The sequence below is a fragment of the Rhinolophus sinicus genome, linkage group LG09 (genome assembly GCF_036562045.2).
Source record: "Rhinolophus sinicus isolate RSC01 linkage group LG09, ASM3656204v1, whole genome shotgun sequence".
Classification (NCBI taxonomy): domain Eukaryota; kingdom Metazoa; phylum Chordata; class Mammalia; order Chiroptera; family Rhinolophidae; genus Rhinolophus; species Rhinolophus sinicus.
Genome location: NC_133758.1, coordinates 92,926,622 through 92,947,634, shown reverse-complemented (window position 1 = coordinate 92,947,634; position 21,013 = coordinate 92,926,622). Strand labels below are relative to the sequence as shown.

The 21,013-nt window shown below is 33.5% G+C and overlaps 1 protein-coding gene across 12 annotated transcripts in view; it reads left to right on the top strand.

Moving 5' to 3' along the window:
* ETV1 (ETS variant transcription factor 1) overlaps positions 1-21,013 on the top strand; it is a 92,461-nt gene that overhangs the window by 5,871 nt on the left and 65,577 nt on the right. For 7 of the 12 annotated variants that reach the window (XM_074340797.1, XM_074340796.1, XM_074340793.1 and 4 more), the window contains 2 exons: positions 6,641-6,694; positions 11,913-11,948. In XM_074340797.1, coding sequence (XP_074196898.1) covers positions 6,641-6,694; positions 11,913-11,948 — 90 coding nt within the window. The remainder of the gene's footprint in view (positions 1-6,640; positions 6,695-11,912; positions 11,949-21,013) is intronic. The other 5 variants (XM_019727020.2, XM_019726994.2, XM_019727004.2 and 2 more) reach the window with 1 other exon arrangement.

The following is a 21,013-nucleotide window of genomic DNA, read 5'->3' as shown; positions in this document are numbered from 1 at the left end:
TGAGTTAGAATCCCACTGGGAAGTTAACCAGGTCAAAAAATCTTATTGGACCTGAGAGTCAAGTTTAGTCCTGTGTCATATGAAAATCAGGTAAAAAAGAAAAAATTTTCGAAGTCACTAAATACTTGGGAGATGATGTATCTTAGCATGTTTATTTTTCCTATAAGAATTTTATGAATTAGACCAAAAGTGCAACATATGGATTGGTCTTAGGTAAATTATTATGGAGTAAGAAATATGTTTTACGTCTAAGGAGAAATTGGGTAATAAGGCAGGGCTATTTGACGGTGGGTTTGGAATCAGTTTTTTTTTTAATTCATTAAAGTTATCTCTAAAATTAGACTTCCATTCTCTCAAAAAATTTATTTTCAAACAGGGATTAAAAATGTGTTTGTGAAGATTGTAACTTTATATTAGTATCACTTTCCAAGTACTAATGCTGCAATTTAAATATTTTTAACATATATACCACAATTTAAAATAACCATGTTTCATTCTGAAGGAAATCGAAAAGGTAATGTTTTCAGTGAACACCGTAGCAGTTTAAAAACAAAAAAGTAGAAACTATCTATTTTATATTTTGTTATAGCTACTTAATATTGTAATTTTAACTATGTACAACTCTTTATTGATTCTTTGCCTTTTGAATTAGATTGCTACTGACAGAAAGGCAATTTCAATTATTTGATCCCATGAAATAATGAGTTCAAATATCAATCCTATCAACATCACGGTAACGTCCGTTCTTAACAACCTGTTTTAAGTGGTGCTTTAGCGAAAGATGCCCAGAAATTCATAGTTAAAATGGACCCTTTTATACGTGGGGGACAGAAATAGAAGTATGCAAATTTGAGTTTTAAATAGATTACATTCTAATAAAGTTGTTTATTAAAGTTTACCTACTAACACAACCTAAAGAGAAATAATAAATTTCGTATGTATCTAATAGAAATGCATAGTACTTATTTTTGCTGTTGGTCTAGATTGTTCTTGAGGTTCCCTTTCCTCAGTAATATTAAGGGAAAAAGTCATCAACGATTCCCTGCCATTAGGGCAAAATGTTTTTCCATGGAGTTGTAGTAAGTCAGGTTTCATGCTGCCACCACGCTTGAGTCAAATTTTTATCTTCCAAGAACAACCTTTCTACATGAAAGTTTCGTACCTCATGTAGAAAAGGCTGTTTTTTTTTAAATTGTTTTCTTTTGTTTTATGTGACCTTCAGATAATAATCAGGTTGACTTAAAAGTAGAGCTATCCTTGTATCTTATCAGTTCACTTCAGTGGTGATCCTGTTTATATTCAAAGTCATTTATTATGAAGTTCCTTAAATATTATGTGCTGTTGTTTTTGGTATACACATTGTCATCCAGCAATACTCAGCAGTTATAATGTACTCATTTCTATTTTTCAAAACTTACGCCTTTTTTTTTTTTAATAAAACATAAATTGGATATGTGCTCATGAATGTTTTCCTGTGATACAGTAAAGAATAAAACCTTTAAAAACATTATTTTATGTGGTTTACATAAAAAAGGAATTGAGAATTTAAACATTAAAATAACAGCATCTATACTATTTCTTAGAATTGAGCAAGAGTCATTTTGGGGTGGGTGGGGCTACTACCCCTCTTTGCATTGTACCAGAAAATACTCGAAACTGGGAAAGAAACACTTCGCCTTTGTACTTGATTAAAAGATAGGTAATGTATTATATTTCTAAATATTCATTGGAATTATAGAAATGCCTTTCATTTGAGGTCTATTTGCAAAATAGAAATGTTTAAGAATAGAATTTGGATTCGGTGTAGCATAATATAGTTTTTCCAGAGGGCCTAACAAATGTTTATGAAATATTGCTAAGCTTCTCTAGTTCAGTTACAGGAAATGTGTAATTTCTTGAAATTCATGATATAACTTCATTCCCTTTGACCTGTGTACAAACTTGTAATTAAAATAATAAAAATATTTGTCTGGAAACAACAGGTCTGAGCTACCCTTAAATGTTCAAGTCATTATAATAGGTCAGTTTAGAGTTAGGAATTGGAACTAATTTGAGACTAAAGACAACTAAAACGTGCTGTTTTCTTTTAGAACATATAGAATGTCTTTATCAAAATATAAAAGATGTTCCTGTCGTGGGGAAATAGCCCCCTTTTTTGGTTTGTTTAAATATGTTTATACTTCTGCATTAATTAATGCTTATACATTAGTACAATCATTTTAATGTTGAAAGCGGATGTGGTATAAAACCAGGCTTAGTGGCCTCATGATTATTTTATTCCATGGCCTGAAGCTTCGTTTTAGCATTAAACAAAATACCACTGTATGAAGGTTGATTTTTCTTGTTGTTTTACTTTTACTGAAGATTTAAAATTCTTCAGAGAAAGTTGTTTTTAACCCTTTGATTCAAAGTGAAATGCTACAGAGTCAGCAGTAATCTGTTATAATCTTAGGATCAGAAACTTTGAATAATAGGCCAGAAAAATAAGGCATTTTGAAAAGGGTGTTTCTCCTTCCTTCCATCATTTCATCCTTTTTTTCTTTACTTCTTTCCTCCCTTCCTTCTTAGTTTTGTACATTTAAGTTTCTTTGACAAGTTACCCTACAAAGCAGGATGGGTTAAATATGTAAAATATATGGATTTAATTTTGTAAACTTGCCATTTATTTAAATGTATGCCTTAATGGATCTGAACTGTATTTGATAGAGCACATAAGATTGTGTTTATATTGCAAGTTCAAGTTGACTTGCTTCAGCTCTCTAGAAGGGTGTGACATGAAAAGATTGTGGTTGGGCCACATGGCTCATGCTGGACTGTGTTTTTGTGAATGGAGGCAGAACTCCAGTTCTGCCTGCTTGTCTGGAGGAATTGCTGAGGAGATCAGCTGTCTCATTCACGGGCAGAAAGAATGACTCATACATCTTCCGCCTTGTTTGGCTCCAGGTCATTGTTACAGTGGATAGAACTGGTTTTAATTAAATATTAACCCTTTTTATACTTGACAATTTGTTTCCTTTGTAATTTTTCCACTTTTCCCCTTAGCTTTAAAAGAAAACTCAACAGGAGCCTAGTTTGTAAGAAAAAAGGAGTTTTTAACTGCCTGCAGCCAACCTTGGAAAATATTTAAACGCTCAACGTTTTCCTAAGTAATGCTTATTATTTTATTTGAAAGTTTAAAATATGCAGAAAGGCAAGCTCTATTTACCCCCCCCCACAGGAAATGTTAGTTTAAAAAGTATATAATAAAATTAAATATAAAGGATAGTGATTCTGTGACATCTAGACCAGAATTAATACTTTCATTAGTTTATCATGATATGTACTGCAGGCTGGAGAGAGAGACAGAGAGAGAGAGAGACAGAGAGAAAGACAGAGAGACAGAGAGAAGGAACTTTGGATAATAATCTAGGTAAAGCAAATAGCTGAGAGTGCAGACACTACCCTTTTAAAGCCGAAGTCCTGAGACTTGATGGCCACTTGTCTATTAATGTGCAATGAACTGTTAGAGCAGCTCCAGCTATTACCAATAAAATCCACCTGCTTAATCTCCTTGAAAGCCTTTTATTGGTCTTTTGGTATATACTTTCCCCTCTTCTCCTTTCTTCTCCTTCCCCTTCCTCTTTAATTACATAATGTGGGGAAACATTTTCATTCCTCCAAGGTGATTATTCCAAGCATAGTTTATAATATATAGTAGTGAAAACAAACTTTTTTTCTTTTTTTCGGTTGGCCTCTATTGTTCATTTTCCATTTTGGAGTTGGTATGACTTGTCACAAATTTTTAGGCAGCTGCATTTTGCTACTTCACAGAATTCCCGAGAATTGAGAGGGAAAAAAAGGAAATGTATGATACGAGTGTGGCAATACTTTGTCATATTTTCCTTGTCCAGATCCAACTTGTGTTTTTCGTTAACTGCTTTCCTTTTACTCTAACTTCAAATTAGAGGTAGACTTAAGCCTTTGTCTGTTTAAGTAGCATGCTGCTTCATTTGGTCTATTCAGTTTCTGAAGATTAGCTTCTGTAAAAATGTGAGTCATATGTTTTTTGTTAAAATTCTGTAATATGTTCAAGCATAAGTGTGAAGTATTTATTCAGTATGTTAAGGAGTTAGAACAGAAATAGCAATTCTTATTCTTTTTACAAATTGCTAGTATGCAGCTATTTTCTGTGTATTTGTGAGGTAGAACTCCTAGTTTCTTTTGCTCCTAAAGTTTTGCCTTTTTTTACACACATGTCCCAACACACGTACCACACACCCACCAGAGATTTTTATGCCTTTCTTGAAGTGATATGTGTCATGGATTTGCAACTTGGTTTTATGATAGTAAGAAAAAAAGAAGTCTGGCCTGTAGTACATTCATACGAGCATATTCAGTTACAAATATACTTTTGTTACTCATCAGCTATTTTTAACTATTCCTGTAAGGGATATTACATTTTTATTAGGTTCTTGTAAATGTTGGTTTTTGAAAAGCATAGTAATTGTTGTGGTTGATAATTTTTGCATCTCAATACTTACATCTATCTAGATGTTAATTTAGAAGGAAAACCAAAACATGTGGCTATGATGGGAAAAGTACGCGGGATTTGATTCTGTCTACTTCCTTTTATTTATTAAATAGATGTTAAAAATATTTTTGTAACTTTTGGGGGGCACTCCTCCAGTTTTAATTTGGAAGTCTGAGAAAACTCAAGTTTACTTGTCATGTCAAGAAAAATGTTTATAGCTAAGAGAATGCTAATGTACAAATTTTAGCAGTTGTTTTTATCCGTGTCCAATATAACTCATTAGAAGATACTAGACTTGCATTATAATAAGTAAAGTAGTTTTTTGCATGTGAAATGGAAAAATAATGGGTGGGTGGTGGAGACTTGGAAAGAAGAAACTAACTTTCCTTGAATATCTGGCATTGCCTCGCATTTTGTTTAGAATATTTTGTTTAATACTTATAAAAAAAACGTGTATTATCACTACTGAACTGAGGAATGAAATGCAGTTCAAAGAGGTTAACTAATGTAGCAAGTCATAGAACTATGATTTGAAGTTTGCATGACTTTAGTTAGTTAGATATCAGACAATAGTGGAATAGGAAGAGAAAACACTTCTAATATAGGCTGAAGAAATAGCCATCAGTTATAATTTGGAAAAAAGTTCTTAATTTGTTTGGTTTCATTTTGTGACAGAGGATGGAATTTGCCTTTAGTGAGCTTAAATACTGGTGTAAAGAAGAAAGTTGTTAGAAAATGGTTGAATGTCAAGCTGCATATATTTTGATAATAGGCAAGATTATCATTAGTTCTACTCTTAATAATGTAACAAATTTTATTTAGCCAAATAATTCTATTTTAAAAAATACTATTAAATAAGCCGGTAAAAAGAACCTTTAATTCTGTGTGTGTTGTAATCCTTTTTATTAGAATTTCCAAATATAGACTTTTTTTTATGTAGAATTTTTCTTAACTCATTCAGTTACCAACCCATAACATTTTCAGCAGAGACTGATTATTTTAATGAGCATTCCTCATACAGAATAGGCTCTTTTTAAAAAATTAATTGACATCTGTTTTAACATGATATGATTGGATAAAAAGTTTCATTATTAGATAGTATTAATAAAATAATACTAACTAGCTAATCAGATCACAGCTAAAGTTAATTAGGACACTCATGTATTTTTACCAAATTAAAAGTAACCTAACTTCTATTTTATGTAGTTTGTATGTGTGTGAGTATGCACATTTGTGTGCATGTGAAAACTTGTTTTTCTAATATTCTGTCATTTTGGAATAGGCTATTTTAATGTTTAAAACAACCATGATGAAAAGATTGTAAAAGTGAAAAATTTTACTTGTGTTTTGATTACTGCCAAATGTGATTAGTCCTTTCTATTCAGTAATTTTTTTTTCCTTTGCTGAAAATAAGGAAGTCATTTGACATTAGGACTGATGAAATAATGGTATTCTTTTTTGTTAATGCTAAATAGTCACTAGAAAAATATTTTGCGTGAAAAGATGGAGTTTATTTTTTATTTGCATTATTATGACCATAATAATTGAAGTATAACATTTTATTATATATGACCAAAATCAATGACAGTAATTTAAGAAATTTTGTCGCATATTTTTGCCAAATTTAAGGCAAACATTTTTAATCATGGTAGTCTATTTGCAGTTGACAGAACACACCAAAAGCGGAAATTTCTATAAAGCAGAGGGGTGTGTGTGTTAACTGTGCATCATTTGAAAGAATTATGTGGTTACATTAAATGGGCTGCTTAAGCACTGGCAGTGGGTGAATTCAAATACTTTTTACTCCATTCTTGCAAAAAGAAACCCTGTACCTCATGGAAATCCTGTAGCTGCTTTTATTTTGCATGTGTCTTTTATTTCTACCTGGCAGGTAAAATTCAGAGGGACTGCCACCATTATATTTCTGACACATGTGTTCTAGTTGACATCAATGATTATTTCTATTTCCCCTTCCAAGTATTGCTATCAATACCATTTTAAATAGGAGCTCATGGGCAAATAGTAATACATTTTATCTCAGCCTAAAAAAGATCTTACATGAAAGATCTTAGTTGATATTCCTTGTCTTGGCAGTTTTTCTCTTAATTTTTTTCATTTTTTCCCCTTCAGCTCAGGTACCTGACAATGATGAGCAGTTTGTGCCAGACTATCAGGCTGAAAGTTGTAAGTAAAGCTTGACTCATCTCTTGAGTTTTTCTCTGTCTTCCTTCTTTTATTCTCTGCCATTGGTTCGTTTCCACTCCCAGTGTGTGTTCTTGCATTTTGTCAGTGTGTTTGTAGCTTACAGTCATGAGGTGATTTTACTTATTAGGTTGTGACATCAGCAGAATCCCTGTATGATCTGAGCAGAACTCCAAATAATGGCTAAGGAAAACTGATTTGATTATAGGATGGTCCTGTTCTCTGTATCTGATCAATATCCTTGGAGAAAAAACAAAGGGAGATCTATGAATCTGAAAGTGTTTACTTCAGTTTTTCAGTATGTTCCCAAGGAAAAGTCTGGATGTTGATGGGAGACAGTCAGTAGTTAAAAATCCATATGAAATTATTTATTGTGTAACTTCTAAAACTGCTGGGCCAAACAGTCATTAGCTTATTGTATTATTTTGCATTCATGAGCTTCCACCTGCTTGGATTAAGTTTTAGCCTCATTTTCTGCTTCGTGGTTGCACTAACACAAATGGAAGTAGCCATTGGCTTCTTTGAGGATCCCTTCAGAGTTTGTTTCCCTGAGCCTTGCTCTGGGCTTGTCAGAGAATGCAGGAGGAGTGATTCATGGGTACTTGCCCTCCTGTAATTGCAGAGTGATCATTTTGCCTGTACAAACATGGTTGCCTCGGGGTTTACTTCTGATATTTTTGCTTTGTGGTTCTACCAGCTAACTGCTGCTACTGACCTGAGGTGCCAATAGCAAAGAAAAGGGTTTAAACACCATCTTGATTATGTAACTGACCTAATACATTTTTGTTCTGTTAGCACCATTTAAAGCTCTAACTTGTTTCATTTTTCCAGACCATTGACGTTTTCACATGAGGCAATTATCAACAGCAACAAGATATGCTTGATATCTGACAACTTATCAAACCCATATTTTTACGTCTAATATCATAAATCTATTACAATCACCTATGTTACTTTAAGTAACAGATGTTTGTGAGCATTGTTTTCAACTTTTATGTTTGGTATCTTAAATTTCCCATGTGTCAAGCGTTGTAAGAGATTTCTTCCAGATTCTCTCCCATGTTAAACGTTTTTAGTTCAGCTTCACTGTTTTTTTTTTTTTCCCCCCCTGCTTGTGGTAAAATACATACAACAGAAAATTTGCCATTTTAACCATTTTTAAGTGTGTAGTTCAGTGGCACTCACCTTGCTGTCCAAACCTAAACACCACCCATCTCCAGAACTTTCTCATGATCCCATAGTGAAACTGTACTTACTGAAAAATTAACTCCTCATACCCCCTGCCCCTAGCCCCTGGTAACTGCTATTCTAGCCTTTTGATTTTTGATATGAGAAGATAATTTTGTGTGTTGCTTGACGTCTGGATATAGTTATTATCTATATGATTTCAAGAAATCTATACCATAATGATGTATACCTTAATTAGAGACTTAGAAACTCCCAGAAGGATGATAGCTAAGGATGACGGCTAGGCGAGGCCTCCCCTTCATTAAAGTGTGGGAAGAGAATGGTCATATTTCCGATATTTTCCTTCCTGTGGGGCACTTGAGTTCTTTCTGAAAGCTAAGCCTGTCATCTGAGTGGGAGAATTCATCTCATTGAGTCATTTTGCTTCCGAAGAAATTGGTCCTGGTTCCAACACTATACCAAATGCCAGGGTAAAATAGCTATCCTAAGGAATTTTTTACTCCTTATTTGACCTTTTTTCAGCTTTTCTTATTCTTCACCATTCTGTCTCCTTGAACGCTCTTCTCGTGGTCACGGGGTATGATACTCCCTTTCTTTGTTTATTCCTTCAATTCCGTCTCCTCACTCTGCTCATCTTCCTTACCTTCTCATTCCCGGGATTCTGTTCCCAGGCCTTTCCTCTTATTTTACATGTGCCATGCCAACACTGTCCCACAGACCTTTCTGCAATGATGGAAATAACCTATATCTATACCGTTTGATACAGTAGCCTTAATCACAATGGTCACTGAACACATGGAATGTGGCTAATGGGACTGAAGAAATGAATTTTTAATTGTATTTAGTTATTGTGACTTTAAATTTAAATAGGCACATGTGGCTAGCTCTCCCACATTGTTACCTCTAGCCTGGGTCTCACTCTGCCCTGCCAACTGGGCATCTTCCCTGACCCAACGCTGGGGTCCTTGTGCAAATTAGAAACAAGCGACACCGCTGGACTCACTCCTCAGCCCTCAGCTTAGCGACAGCATAAAACACGATTCACACAGCAACCCCAACCATCCATGTGCTGCTCCACAGACAATTCACTCAGTAAATCCAATGTTGAAATCATTATTTTTTCTGACTAACATCTGACTTCTAGTTCTGTTGTTGCCTTTCTAAGTTGATGGCCTCACCATTCAAGCTGAAAACCTTTGATTTATCTTCAGTCGCTCCCGTTCTTTACCATTATCTTCCAATTGCTGCCAAACTATTGAGTCTACCTTTCAAAAATATCTTAATCTCATGGCCTTACTCCATCTTTGTTTCACTTCCTTAGTTCATACCCACATTCTGCTTAGACTGAACTTGTGAATCTGCCTTGCTTTCCATTTTCCCTCCTTCCAGTCTATTCTCTGCAGAGGCATTATCACACAGCCGTTTACCCTTGTTAATTTTCTCCTGAAACTTCTTTCAGGACAAAGTCCTAAATCTTTAACTATACAGAACATTTTTCTATAACCTGAGCCTGGACTACAGTTTTAGTTTTAACTCTTGTCATTCCAGCACTCTGTCTCGCCCCACTCTCTGAGCTCGAGCCCTTCTAATTTTTCAGTTCTTCAGAGTGAGCTATTTTATGCCTTTTTGTCTTTGCACATGTTAGTTTTGTTTGAATACTTTTTTCACTTTTGCCTCATGGTCTGATGATTCTGCAGACTCAGTTTAGACTTCATCTCATTGAAATCTTTCTTGACCTTTCCTTTGCCATCTTTACCTTACAGAGTTAGACTTTATACCACCTCGTATCTTGTGTTTATTATAGTATAATATTTTAGATGCATGTCTTTGATAAGTCTGAACTTCTTGAGAATTAGGCGTATGTCATATTCAGTATGCCTTGCATGTCATAAAAGCACAATAAGTAAAATTGTCATCAAAATCACAGTCAGCTGTTTAGTGCTTATTTCCTCCTAAGTATTTTCAAAGTCTTAATTCCCTTCTTAAGGTAGAAACGTGATCGTGCCTTCAAGGAATACATATAATCTCATTCTGGAAAAACATGCTGAAACCGTGAATGTTTAACCAAACAATTTCAGAATGCCAAAATGTTAGTTTACTTCAATTAGTGAATGTTTATAGTTTAACAAATAGGACTGTGAGATTTGTGGATAAAGCAACTAATTATAATGGGAACCTGTAAACAAAGGTAAACCGAAATCTGAAATAGTCTACTGAAAAGAAAGTGGAGGTATGCTTTATTTCAAGGTTTGACTGACATAAAAGACTATTGTTAAGATGATGATGACCATCTAGTTTCAATCTTCTTCATTCAGGACAGAACAAGAGAGAAATTATTTAAAAAAGAGGAATAGGTTATATGGATTCGATTCTAAGGAGGATTTTTGGATAGAGAAGTTTATCAAATATTGGAACTGAAAGGTTGTATTGTCTCCTAAATGCCCTTTACAAATGTTTGAATCTTGTCTGTCTGGGAATGCTCAGAGGCATCCTATCTCTCGGGATAGAAAGAAACTCCCTTCCACCTGTGTGGCCCGTCTATAAATTCTATGGGCCTATTTTTTCAAACATGAATAATCAGATTTCCTTTCATGCCTCAATCAAATAAAATGCTTCTGCTTTTACTGCTTTAGCCCTTTGGTAAATATAGGTTAGGAGAATGAACTGCAAAATTCTGCTCAACACCAGATTATAGAACATACATTTGACTATAACATGTGTGAATATATATAGAAGATTAGAGAATAGAGCATTCAAAAATTGTGAAAGTGAGATTAAACCATAACACTTGGGCATTCTCTAAAAATATTCCCGAGCATTCTTTATTTTTATTTATAGAATATATCAATTGGAAATCTGGAGTCTAATGATGTTACACTATAGCTTGCTAACCTTTGAAAGATGCTGACTTTTGAAGCACGTATAGACATACGAAAACAAACCAAAAAACAAAAACCTTCCTATAAGTACATCCTAAGAAATGCATGAAGGCTAAGAGAAACAATTATGTAGCTCTAACAAATTATGTGTTTCTTAGAAACAAATCTTTTTAGAACTCAGCCACTCTCCTGGGGAAAACAAAAATGAATTACTTTAGGATATGCTTTAGTCCAGAGGAAGTAGAATTGTATCTCTTCAGAAAAGAGAATTTAAAAATTATTTAGAACATGGATGAGCCTTATTTTTCCAAAATACATATAAATTTGTTTGTAAACTGAGTTTTTCTGAATCCTGTGTTTTAATATATCAGTGCTCTTATATGTTAAATTATATACTTTAAATTTAGTCATATCACTAATCTTTTAAAATCTACCACCTCTCATTTTCTTCATTACAAAGTTATGTGTTATTATTTTTCTAGTTTGTTTCCATCAGTTGCGTTAGTTCCTTTCAGTGTCTTCTTTATAGTGACTCATGTAATAGTTGATGTTCACATTTATATGTTGCATCCTCACAGACCAATCACGGAGGTATATCCAGGGTTCTATAAAATGTCTGGCAGGACAGATCCTTGTAACTCTACTCCTTTTTCTTACACTAAAGAAAGGACACTGGAATGCAAGTCAATGAGAATAATGTCATTAAAGAAAAAATAATCTTCACTCTTCTCTGACATATTTATAGAGTAAATATAAAAAGTTTGCAAATTTCTATGCTTTAACTGAAATTTGTCCTACAATCCTAGTGACCCATCTGAAAATAATCAAGACAAACTGGTGTGTGGGTACTTGGCTGTTTAAAGCCATACATGGGTGATGCTTTGTTCAAGCGAACAGAAGGCATAGCTATGCTTCATTTTCTTAGGCATTTTTTTAAAGAGTAACACTTTTCTTGAACAGTGAAGTGGGGAAAAAATAACGTAGATTATTGTTACAAATCTGCTTCTTAAAAAAACTGAAATCAGACAGGTCTATGTAGACCCTCACTGAATGATTTATATTAACGTGGGCTTGCCCCAGAGAGGAAAGTTCCATATATGGTTTGTTTCTTAATTTTTTGCCTTTCTTCTAAGCTGCCTTGCTGCCTTCTGTTCCTTTCTACACATATAGTGAGTAGTTTATAAAACTTTACTTTTTGTTACTAATTTGAAAACCTTTCTTGCCTGATTAAATTTTTGGGTATGACTGGGGAGAAAGACTTTGTCTTTTCATTCCTCTGACTGCTTTTACCAGAAGGTGAGCACACATTCAAAGAGTAATTCCATTTCTGAGATTTGAGGACATGCATTTGTTACTGTGTTTTGTTTTCTTAAAAAAAAAAAAAAAAAAAAAAAGGCGTATTTAAACATGTCACTGCAGTCAGACTGAAGCTTTCCATTCAGAGATGAATTGTCTCCTGTTTCCTCATCTGAGATAGCGTGCCTGAGCTCAAAGCAATAGCTGGCTCTTAAAGGTTCTGGGTCTTATGTGGATGGGTTTTTGTTGTTATTTTGGTCGGTGTTCGTTGGTTGCTTTGTTTTTTGTCTTCGGCTGTTTCTTTTTTCTAGTTTAAATTGTATCAAAGCAATATATTCATAGAGTAGGAAAAAAACCCCCACAAAATCGTTCCCCATTTTTATTCTATAGAGGCAACCACTAAGTAATATGCTTGTACTACAAGTTCTTGATTTATCAGATTTTATCTGTTGCTCTATAGAGAAACTTTGGGTGAGTTTTAATTATTTTCCTGAATGTGATCAATTACGTAATTCTACAGGAGTCCAGTAATCCTACATGTGACTATGACTAAGAATCCTTTGGGAAGCTTGTTCAAATGCAGTTTCATGTTCCTGATCCTGTGAGAGTTTGACTTTTTAGGTCTGAAATTGGGCCCCCAGATTTCTAACGAGCTTTTCGATGATTCTGATGCAGGTGTTCCGTGGAACACAAAGTTAGACATTTTACCCGTTCTGTCATTTATTTACTTATTTGTAGAATAAAGTGGGCAATGTCAGTCTTTTGCAATTAAGTCGTGAGATTGACACTGCTCTTCATACACATGTACAATTCATTATGCAATACACTTCCTAAAAATTTTGTATATAAGTAATATATTGTCATTGTATTATTTAAATATTCTAGGAAATGAGAAATGAAGTATATGTAAAAACGATATTGTTAAAATAGTTTCTTTAGTTTTGTCATCTTTGCTAGAGTTATTTGTATTTTCCAATTCCAAAGACTAGTTTCTATTTATTTTCTCTTACCCTTAGCTATGAGAAAGTCACTGCAGACTATAGCTCCCTGTCATGCTAGAATCAATTGGAAGTCAGAAAGACTAGTAAAATTGTGAAATCTTCCCAACTCTGGTTGAAGAGCCCTGGGGACCTACCCTGTTCCAGGTTCATTCAGTAGGACGTCTTGTCATCTGGTAGTTCACGTTTCCATGGGTGGTGCACATCTACCCCATATCTGTCACAGGTTAGAGTCCAGTGGTCCCCTTTTCAGCAAAACAGACATTTTAGTTTGGTGTTTGATTGTTTCACAAGGAACGTATTTTTCGAATCAAAAGAGAAGCCTAGTGGGGATAAAAGCTATATCTTGCAAGAAATGTTGTTTTAGATAAGCTCCCAGGTATAGATTAAGTTCAATAGAAGAAACAAAATCTGAATCATACACCATGGGCATGTCAGTTAACCTTTATTTACTTATGACAAAGAAATAATCTCTCAGGCACAGGACATGATTTCCTATAATACTTTTTCCACACTTGGAAAAAAATAAAACTATAACATCTAAGTATGGTGGTGAATTCTTGCTCGAATTTAAAAGTGAACTTTAGAAAAAACATAATGAATGGGAAATAATGGAGAAATAGAAATTATTGTAAATGACAATATACTTATAGCTAGAAAATTACATCCATTTTAATAAAGTTTGTTTTAATAGAGCCTTTTTAAAAAAAATTATTTTATTTGTTAATTCTTCCTAAGATAGATAGTAGTTCAGGCTTAATGACAAAATAAAAATGAAAACAAAACAAAACAACAACCTTCCCCCGACCCCCCGCAAAACTGAGGTTTGCTCCATTTATAGCTGAAAGCTGAAATTATATATCACAGGTTTTTAGCTTTTTCTTTCCTATTTCATTTACCCTCTTAATTTTGTCTTTAGTATAACAAATCATCCTAGAAATTGACCTTAGAAGCATGCTCAAAGGACGTATGTCAACAAATACTTTTCACTCGCCCTGCCTATAATTAGTAACAAATTATTTTGAGAAAAAGATCTGTGCCATCTTTGGTTGAACCTTACTCAATATTAAATAAGTATATTGTTATATATTAACTGGACTTATTAGTCTAAGACCCAAACAGTATTTGCTGGAAAATTAGGTGAAGGATGAAGGTGGAAAATTATTTGCAGAACCAAATATTCTTTTTCAGGATTTTTAATACACATACATACACTTAAGTATAGTGTTCCAACACATTTGTTAGTATTTGCAAATAAAGCCAAAGTAGTCATGAAAATAAGTACGTTTTGGGGCCATCATTTCATAGAATATGTAAATTTCATGAAATCAGGTGTAAAGAGGAAATAATCTAAGCTAAATTGAATCTTTATGTCATAATTGCATGTTTAGTGTTTTTAGGGGTTTTTATATAATTCTTTTCCCCATTGTTTCTCTTTTATAACATTGAACATGCACTTAATATGCACAGTGCATATTTGCTGCTGTCTGTTATTGAATTTTCTCCTAATGAGAGTTTTGTGTGGTGTCTCAGTGAGTAAAATGGTTGGTGTTATGTGGTTGCTTTTTAAAATGTAATTAATTATACCCCAACAAGGACTACTTGCATTTGACGTTAGGTGAGGGAGATGCTAACTCAAGAACTCAATTATTAACAATTTATCATGAAAAGCTAGATTAAAAATCCTGTTTATACAATGTCTGATTAAACTTTAAGAAAAAGTACTTTGGTGTAATCATTTTTAATGCTATCTTTAAATCTTATTTAAATCTAAGGTTCAGCAAAGAAGTTCATTTTGCTGTAGATGCCACATTGTTAAATCATTCAGAGGTTTGTTTCACAGTTCCTCCTAGCTTTGGCTGTGTAATCCTGTTAGGAGTGATTTTTAGATCCTGGAGAAGTTTGAATTGTGAATGTTCCTTTATTTATGTTTTCTTATAGGTAAATCTTATAATCATATTTCTGTTTGCAAAATTACAATGCTTGTATTCTTACTAATGCGAGCCTTGTCACTAGCTTAATTTTTATGATTTAAAAATAGGAAAAATAAGTCTTCATAGTGTAACAATTCTTATTTTACTTATGAAATTTTAGTTTCACTTATTTATGGATACATATTTCTACAGATGGATATTTTTTTGAGGATGCTAAGTAGGTTTATAAGTTTATAAGACCCTGAAAGTTTATTTAGTCACCAAATATATTTTGAGCCTATTATGTCATGTTCTGTCTATGCACTGGTGATACATTGGTGGACAAACAAGAAAATACCTCTGCTCTCATGCAACTTACATTCTTAACTGTATGTAACTGATATATAGTCTTAATTCATCCCAGTTCAAGGGATGTGAAATTGTATAGGGGTCAGTATCTATACATAATCATTGTATATTCACATGCTGATCTTTTACATTCTGAAGAAAATGTTCTTAGTTTTTTGTTTTTGTATTGTGTGTGTGTGTGTTTTAATTTTATGTCAATTTCCATAAAAAAACACTCTGCTTTAAGGTGTGGCCACTGCATTTTCCAGTGGACGACTATCAGTGTCTGTGTTCATGTCTCTTTAACCTATGCCTAAATTCCTGTGATGGGGGACTAAGAAAAATATCTTATAGCTCTCTAAACATTATGTACTCTGATGTTAATTATTGTATACACAGAATATTGACCTCTTCTACTTTTTGAGATCATACTTGTTCTTTAAGATTCAATTCAGATGTCATTATTCCATGATTATTTTAGTCAGAATTAATGATTTCTATGTGCCTGTAAGTGCTTTATATACATATCAATTTTAATGCTTTCAGTTGACTTGTAGAGGATGGATCACGTCCTACTTATCCTCATATAATTCAGATGTTGTGGGCACTCAGTGAATATTGAATTGAATTGAATGAATAGCTTTTTGGTATTCAGAAACTTTTTTTTTTTTAATATATTCATTTCACAGGTGGCTTAAGTTGTTTGAAATCTAATACACATACCTGCCTTTATTTTTCACATGTTTCATTTTTCTTTGAGGGGTAATGGGAAGCTGTTTGCATTTATGTAACAGAGCTAAGTCTCATTTATCAGATTGGGGCTGACTAATAAATGTTATTTGAGACTCACAATACATTTCTCAGTAATCTCTACTTAGTACAAATACTCTGAAATGACTTGGTATTATCCCCATTTTATATAGAAAGAAACCTAGGACATAAAATAATCGTTATGACTGAGGCATGGGATGACTGAAATTACTAGCTTGGCTCCCCAGCTCATACTTGCTTACTCTGTGGAGGTCTTCCTTCTCTAAGAGCCAGTACTCAGCCCACTTGAAGGCTTCAAAACTGTTTTACTCTTGAAAAAAAAAAACAAAAAACTACATTACCAAGAAAGAATGTTATTCATATAGAACATTGATGTTGTTTGAAAATTTTTCTATCAAGGTATGACATAACTGAGAGAGACCAAGAGAACCTTCTCACAGGGGTTTGTCTCAAGATTTTCTGGGTACTTGTTTGTGCTAATAACTGTGGGAAAGCAAGATGGGAGGCCTTGGTACTGGGGAACTGCGCCAATTCTCATCTAGGCTACAGTGCTTGTATTTCCCTGCCTCAAAGATTTGATCTTACTTGTCTAGAATTTGAGAGATATATGGCAACACTGTATACTTACATGTTGTTTATGTACAGTTTTTGACCTCTGAAATATTTCAGACGGGGAACATTTTTCTCACTGGAGGAGAAGGTCTGTTTGAACAATTAATACAGTAATACTAGTAGCAACAGTAGATGTGGTAGTAGAGTACTAGTCATAGTAGCAGTATTCATGGAGTTCCCAAAGTAGTCATAAATATTCATGAAAATCCTAATGCTGCAGCTTGAAGAGACATTGTAGATTAATGATATTAAAACGCTTATTTTAAGGTGACAAACTGAAATCCAAAAAGGTTATTGGTTTGTCTAATTTTATAAGAAATATTGTATGTTCTTACTTGAGTGTTGGGGAAATAGCAAATTAAGAATTATACGAACCCATATACTTACCGATTAGTGACTGGAATACTTTTCAACCGTTTTCTTGTTAAAGAAGGCCCTTTTAAACTCCTTTGTCTCACTAGCACAATATATGTATTTGTTGGATAAAGGAATGAATTCAGTTTGACACATCTTTATGCCATGCTTCTGTTTATCTACCAATTTTAATGTAGCTCTACATAATTCTTCGATTACTGTTACTTAAGTTTTTCACATTAAGTATGGCCAAAATTTACAAACCAGTTCAAACTTCTGGATACGTTTTGATCAGAAAGAAACTTTATCTCCCCCTTTGTTTACTTTTCCCCCTGAACTTTTAACACTGACATTCAGTCCTTAACCATAAGATGCTCTTCTTAGATTTCCTTCCAGCCATAAAGTTGTCTGTGAAAATTCTGTCAAACACTATCAAGTCACTGGACTCCATTAAAAGTGGCTCATTCCTATCAAGATGTATGGATAACATTGAAGTAAACCCTTTAATAATGTTAGCTTTTCCTTTGAAATGACGGTCATGCTGTGAAATGAACTTTTGCTGCTGTTTGAGGTTGTTCTTTATCCTCCTGGACACAACAGCCTTATTATGTTGATTTGATTTGACTCTCTAGTCCTTGGCACTGAGGCTAGACTGTCAGGTGACACAGTTATCTCAACTCACGATCTGCAGGGAAAGTTAAGTAACTGGATGTCTTGCTCTGTTTTTCTGGATATTTTTGCCTTCCTGAGTCTCTCCATGTTCTTGTTTTCTTCTAGGATAATCAAACCCTGTTTTCTTTTTTGAAAGCTCTACTCTCATTCACTGTTGTATTGCAGATTAAAGGCTGGTGTATTAGAAGGTTATCAGCTAATCAATAAACTTCAGTCATCCCCATCTTGTAATAAAGCTGTCCCATTGATCAAAGTAGAAATTTAGGCCCTTAGTTTTTAAATGGCAATTTCTGGAGATTTGGAGAATGTGCTTATGGAATGTATAGACCTATCTTATGTATATTTGGATGTAGTCATAGGAATTTCTGTGTGTGTGATGTACACATAAGCAGATCCACACGTAGAAATGACTTCATCTGCATTTAATTTAAAATATTGCATTCTTACTTTTTTCTTTTTTCTTTTTCTTTTCTTTTCTTTCCTTTTATTTTTGCATTCTCACTTAACATTTTTGTCAAATTCTGATCATCAGCAAACTTCTCTTTTTCTAAATATATAAAACCTTTTTTTTGTGGGGAGGAGGTTAGGACTAGTATTAAAATACTTCCTAAATCTCTACTGTAAAATTTTAGTAATTATAAATGTTGTGAAATAGATACAGATGCTGCGATTATGAAATAAAATATCAACTCTTATTTATTATTAATTATATAGTTAAATGGATAATAGTTTTAGAATGTTAAGATTTGGCATCTTTATTTTGGTAAAATGCAGCTTGTTCTTTTAGTTAAATTCTACCATGGCTTTTTTTTTTTTTTTTAATATGAAAACTAAGTTTAACAGATATTCATAGTGCCACACATTATACTAGGTGCTATGGAATAAAAGGTAAAAATAATATTAGTGATAATACTAATTTCTTATATTTGTTTAGCAATTTAAATTCATAGATCTTTTTCACATCCCACATCTTACTTGCTTCTCACATTGGCCCTGGGATGTAAGCGGGGCAGATAAGCCTCCTACAGGTTTATTGTGATTCCCAAAGTCTCAGATAGTGAATGGCAGAACCAGGACTCAGCTTGCAACATTTTTCTCTGGTTACATCACAACAAAATGTACTAATCATTCATTCAAATGCTATGACTATACAAGTGAATAAAATACATACAAATATTTTTGCCATATGTATGTATGCATACTGAAATTTATGTTTGTATAAGATCAAGGAAAATGGAAAGCATCAAAAATATTTCTTATTATTTATAGAGTTCTTCTAGTCTATTCACATCATGGGCAAAATTACACATATATGGAAAGCAAGGGTGGAGTAGACAGCCCTCTAAGTTCCCTGTTATGCTATGGAAATCTTCGTCCCCATGCTTTGAATTGTAGAAGTGTGGTTAAGTCCTATGTATACAGAAGCCATGAGCTTTAGAAATCCTGAACATTTGCTTAACAAAATAATTATGCTCTCAAAGGAAAATTTTTAAATTTCAGTTTTGGACACTTTATCTTTAGATATTGTATAATTTGGCCGGAAACATTTGCTAATATTATGCTGAGATTAATTGAACATTGTATTTGGCATTTTGTCTGATACTACTTTTTAAAATATCTATCCATGTCATTTTATAGTATTAGTGATTATGCACTACAGTCATATAATACAAACATGATGTAATTCTTTCAGGGGGACTGAATATGGTGTACTGCATAAGAGCAAGGTATTGGACCTAGGACATTTGAGTTCCAATTTCTGCTCTTTACTAGATGTGTGACCTTGTACGATACAAGCAGTTTAAGATCATTGAGCCTCAGTGTCCTCCTACTTAAAACAGAAATAATAATGTTACTTTTCCCTAGAATAATTTGAGTATTAGGGTAAATTGTGCATGTTTATATGAAATATGTAAGTGATATATATGTCTGGCAAATAAAAAGCATTCTATATACATTTTCTCTATATATTCAAATATATACAAAATGCATAATTCATATATCACAAATGCATGCATTTTGATCCACTTAACTTTCTTTTTGTTTTTGTTTTATTTGTTTGTTTTTGCCATGCTCAGAAATTATATCTATAGCTACCAACTTATAGGCTGTATCTACACATACTGTAAAATAGTTATGAGAACAGCTTGTCCTTTTACGGTTTATCACGTTAAGCAGCTCAGTGCATATACACAGTGATACTGTCAGAAAATGTTTAGAAGTGTTGTTTGTGCAAGCCTGCTATCATTTGTGACAATGAGGATTCATGAAGAGAAAGTTGAGCTGGAGACATTTTGTACTTGAAATACAGGCCTGGTTGTAAGATCAGTTACCATGTTATGTTTAAGATTACAGGTTATGGATTCTGATTGATCAAGGACACCCTAATTTGTGGGTCTAGGAAAATTGCCTGCATCTTCAATATTTTTGTTGACTTTGAAACTGATGTAGTCATTGAAAGGGAAAAAAAAGCGTTGATTTTTCAATTAAGATGAAACCTTTACAATGCAAAGCAATAATAATTATAGTGTTCACTCAGCCTGAAGAACAAATCTCACTAGTTAAATAGCAATAATCAAAATGAGAACTATATTAGAAAGGTGCTAATTTTATGATCATTTCTTATTTAAATAATGAAAATGAATCCACGGAACCCTTGCTGTACCACTACTTGCAATAAAATGATACTCAGGTTTAGGTGTGGCCTCTGGAAACTCATTTAAAAGTAATTGGCTGCTTAAATTGTGAATGACCTAAGATCATCCTTATAAAATAGCTACTACAATGAATCAATTATTAGGCAGTGGCTGAACTTCTACCAGACCTGATATGTTTAACCCAGCAATGGGACACTGCATGCTAAATTTAAGAAAAGTAGATTCTTGTTATAACTAAAAAAAAGTAGAATTATTAACATCAGAGGATTGTTCAGCACTGAAGATCTTAAAGTAGCTATAATTTCACAAAGCAACATGTCAACTTTGGACCCAACATGTCTAGGTTCAAATCTTAGTTCCCCTGTTTATCATATTAGTGATCTTGGGCTGTTATCTAACATCTTTAAACCTTGTAAGTAAAAGTGGAAAGTGAATGGGTTAATGCAATGATTAAATGAGATATTTTACGTCAAGATTTGGGCACACAGGTTAGTATTTGATAACTCAGTAGCTCTATAGAAATAAGACATTATCAATATCTATTTAATATATGCACCCTTCTGAGGACAGAGGGTTTCGTAAGCTACAGTAACAGTTTCAGAACAGTAATGCC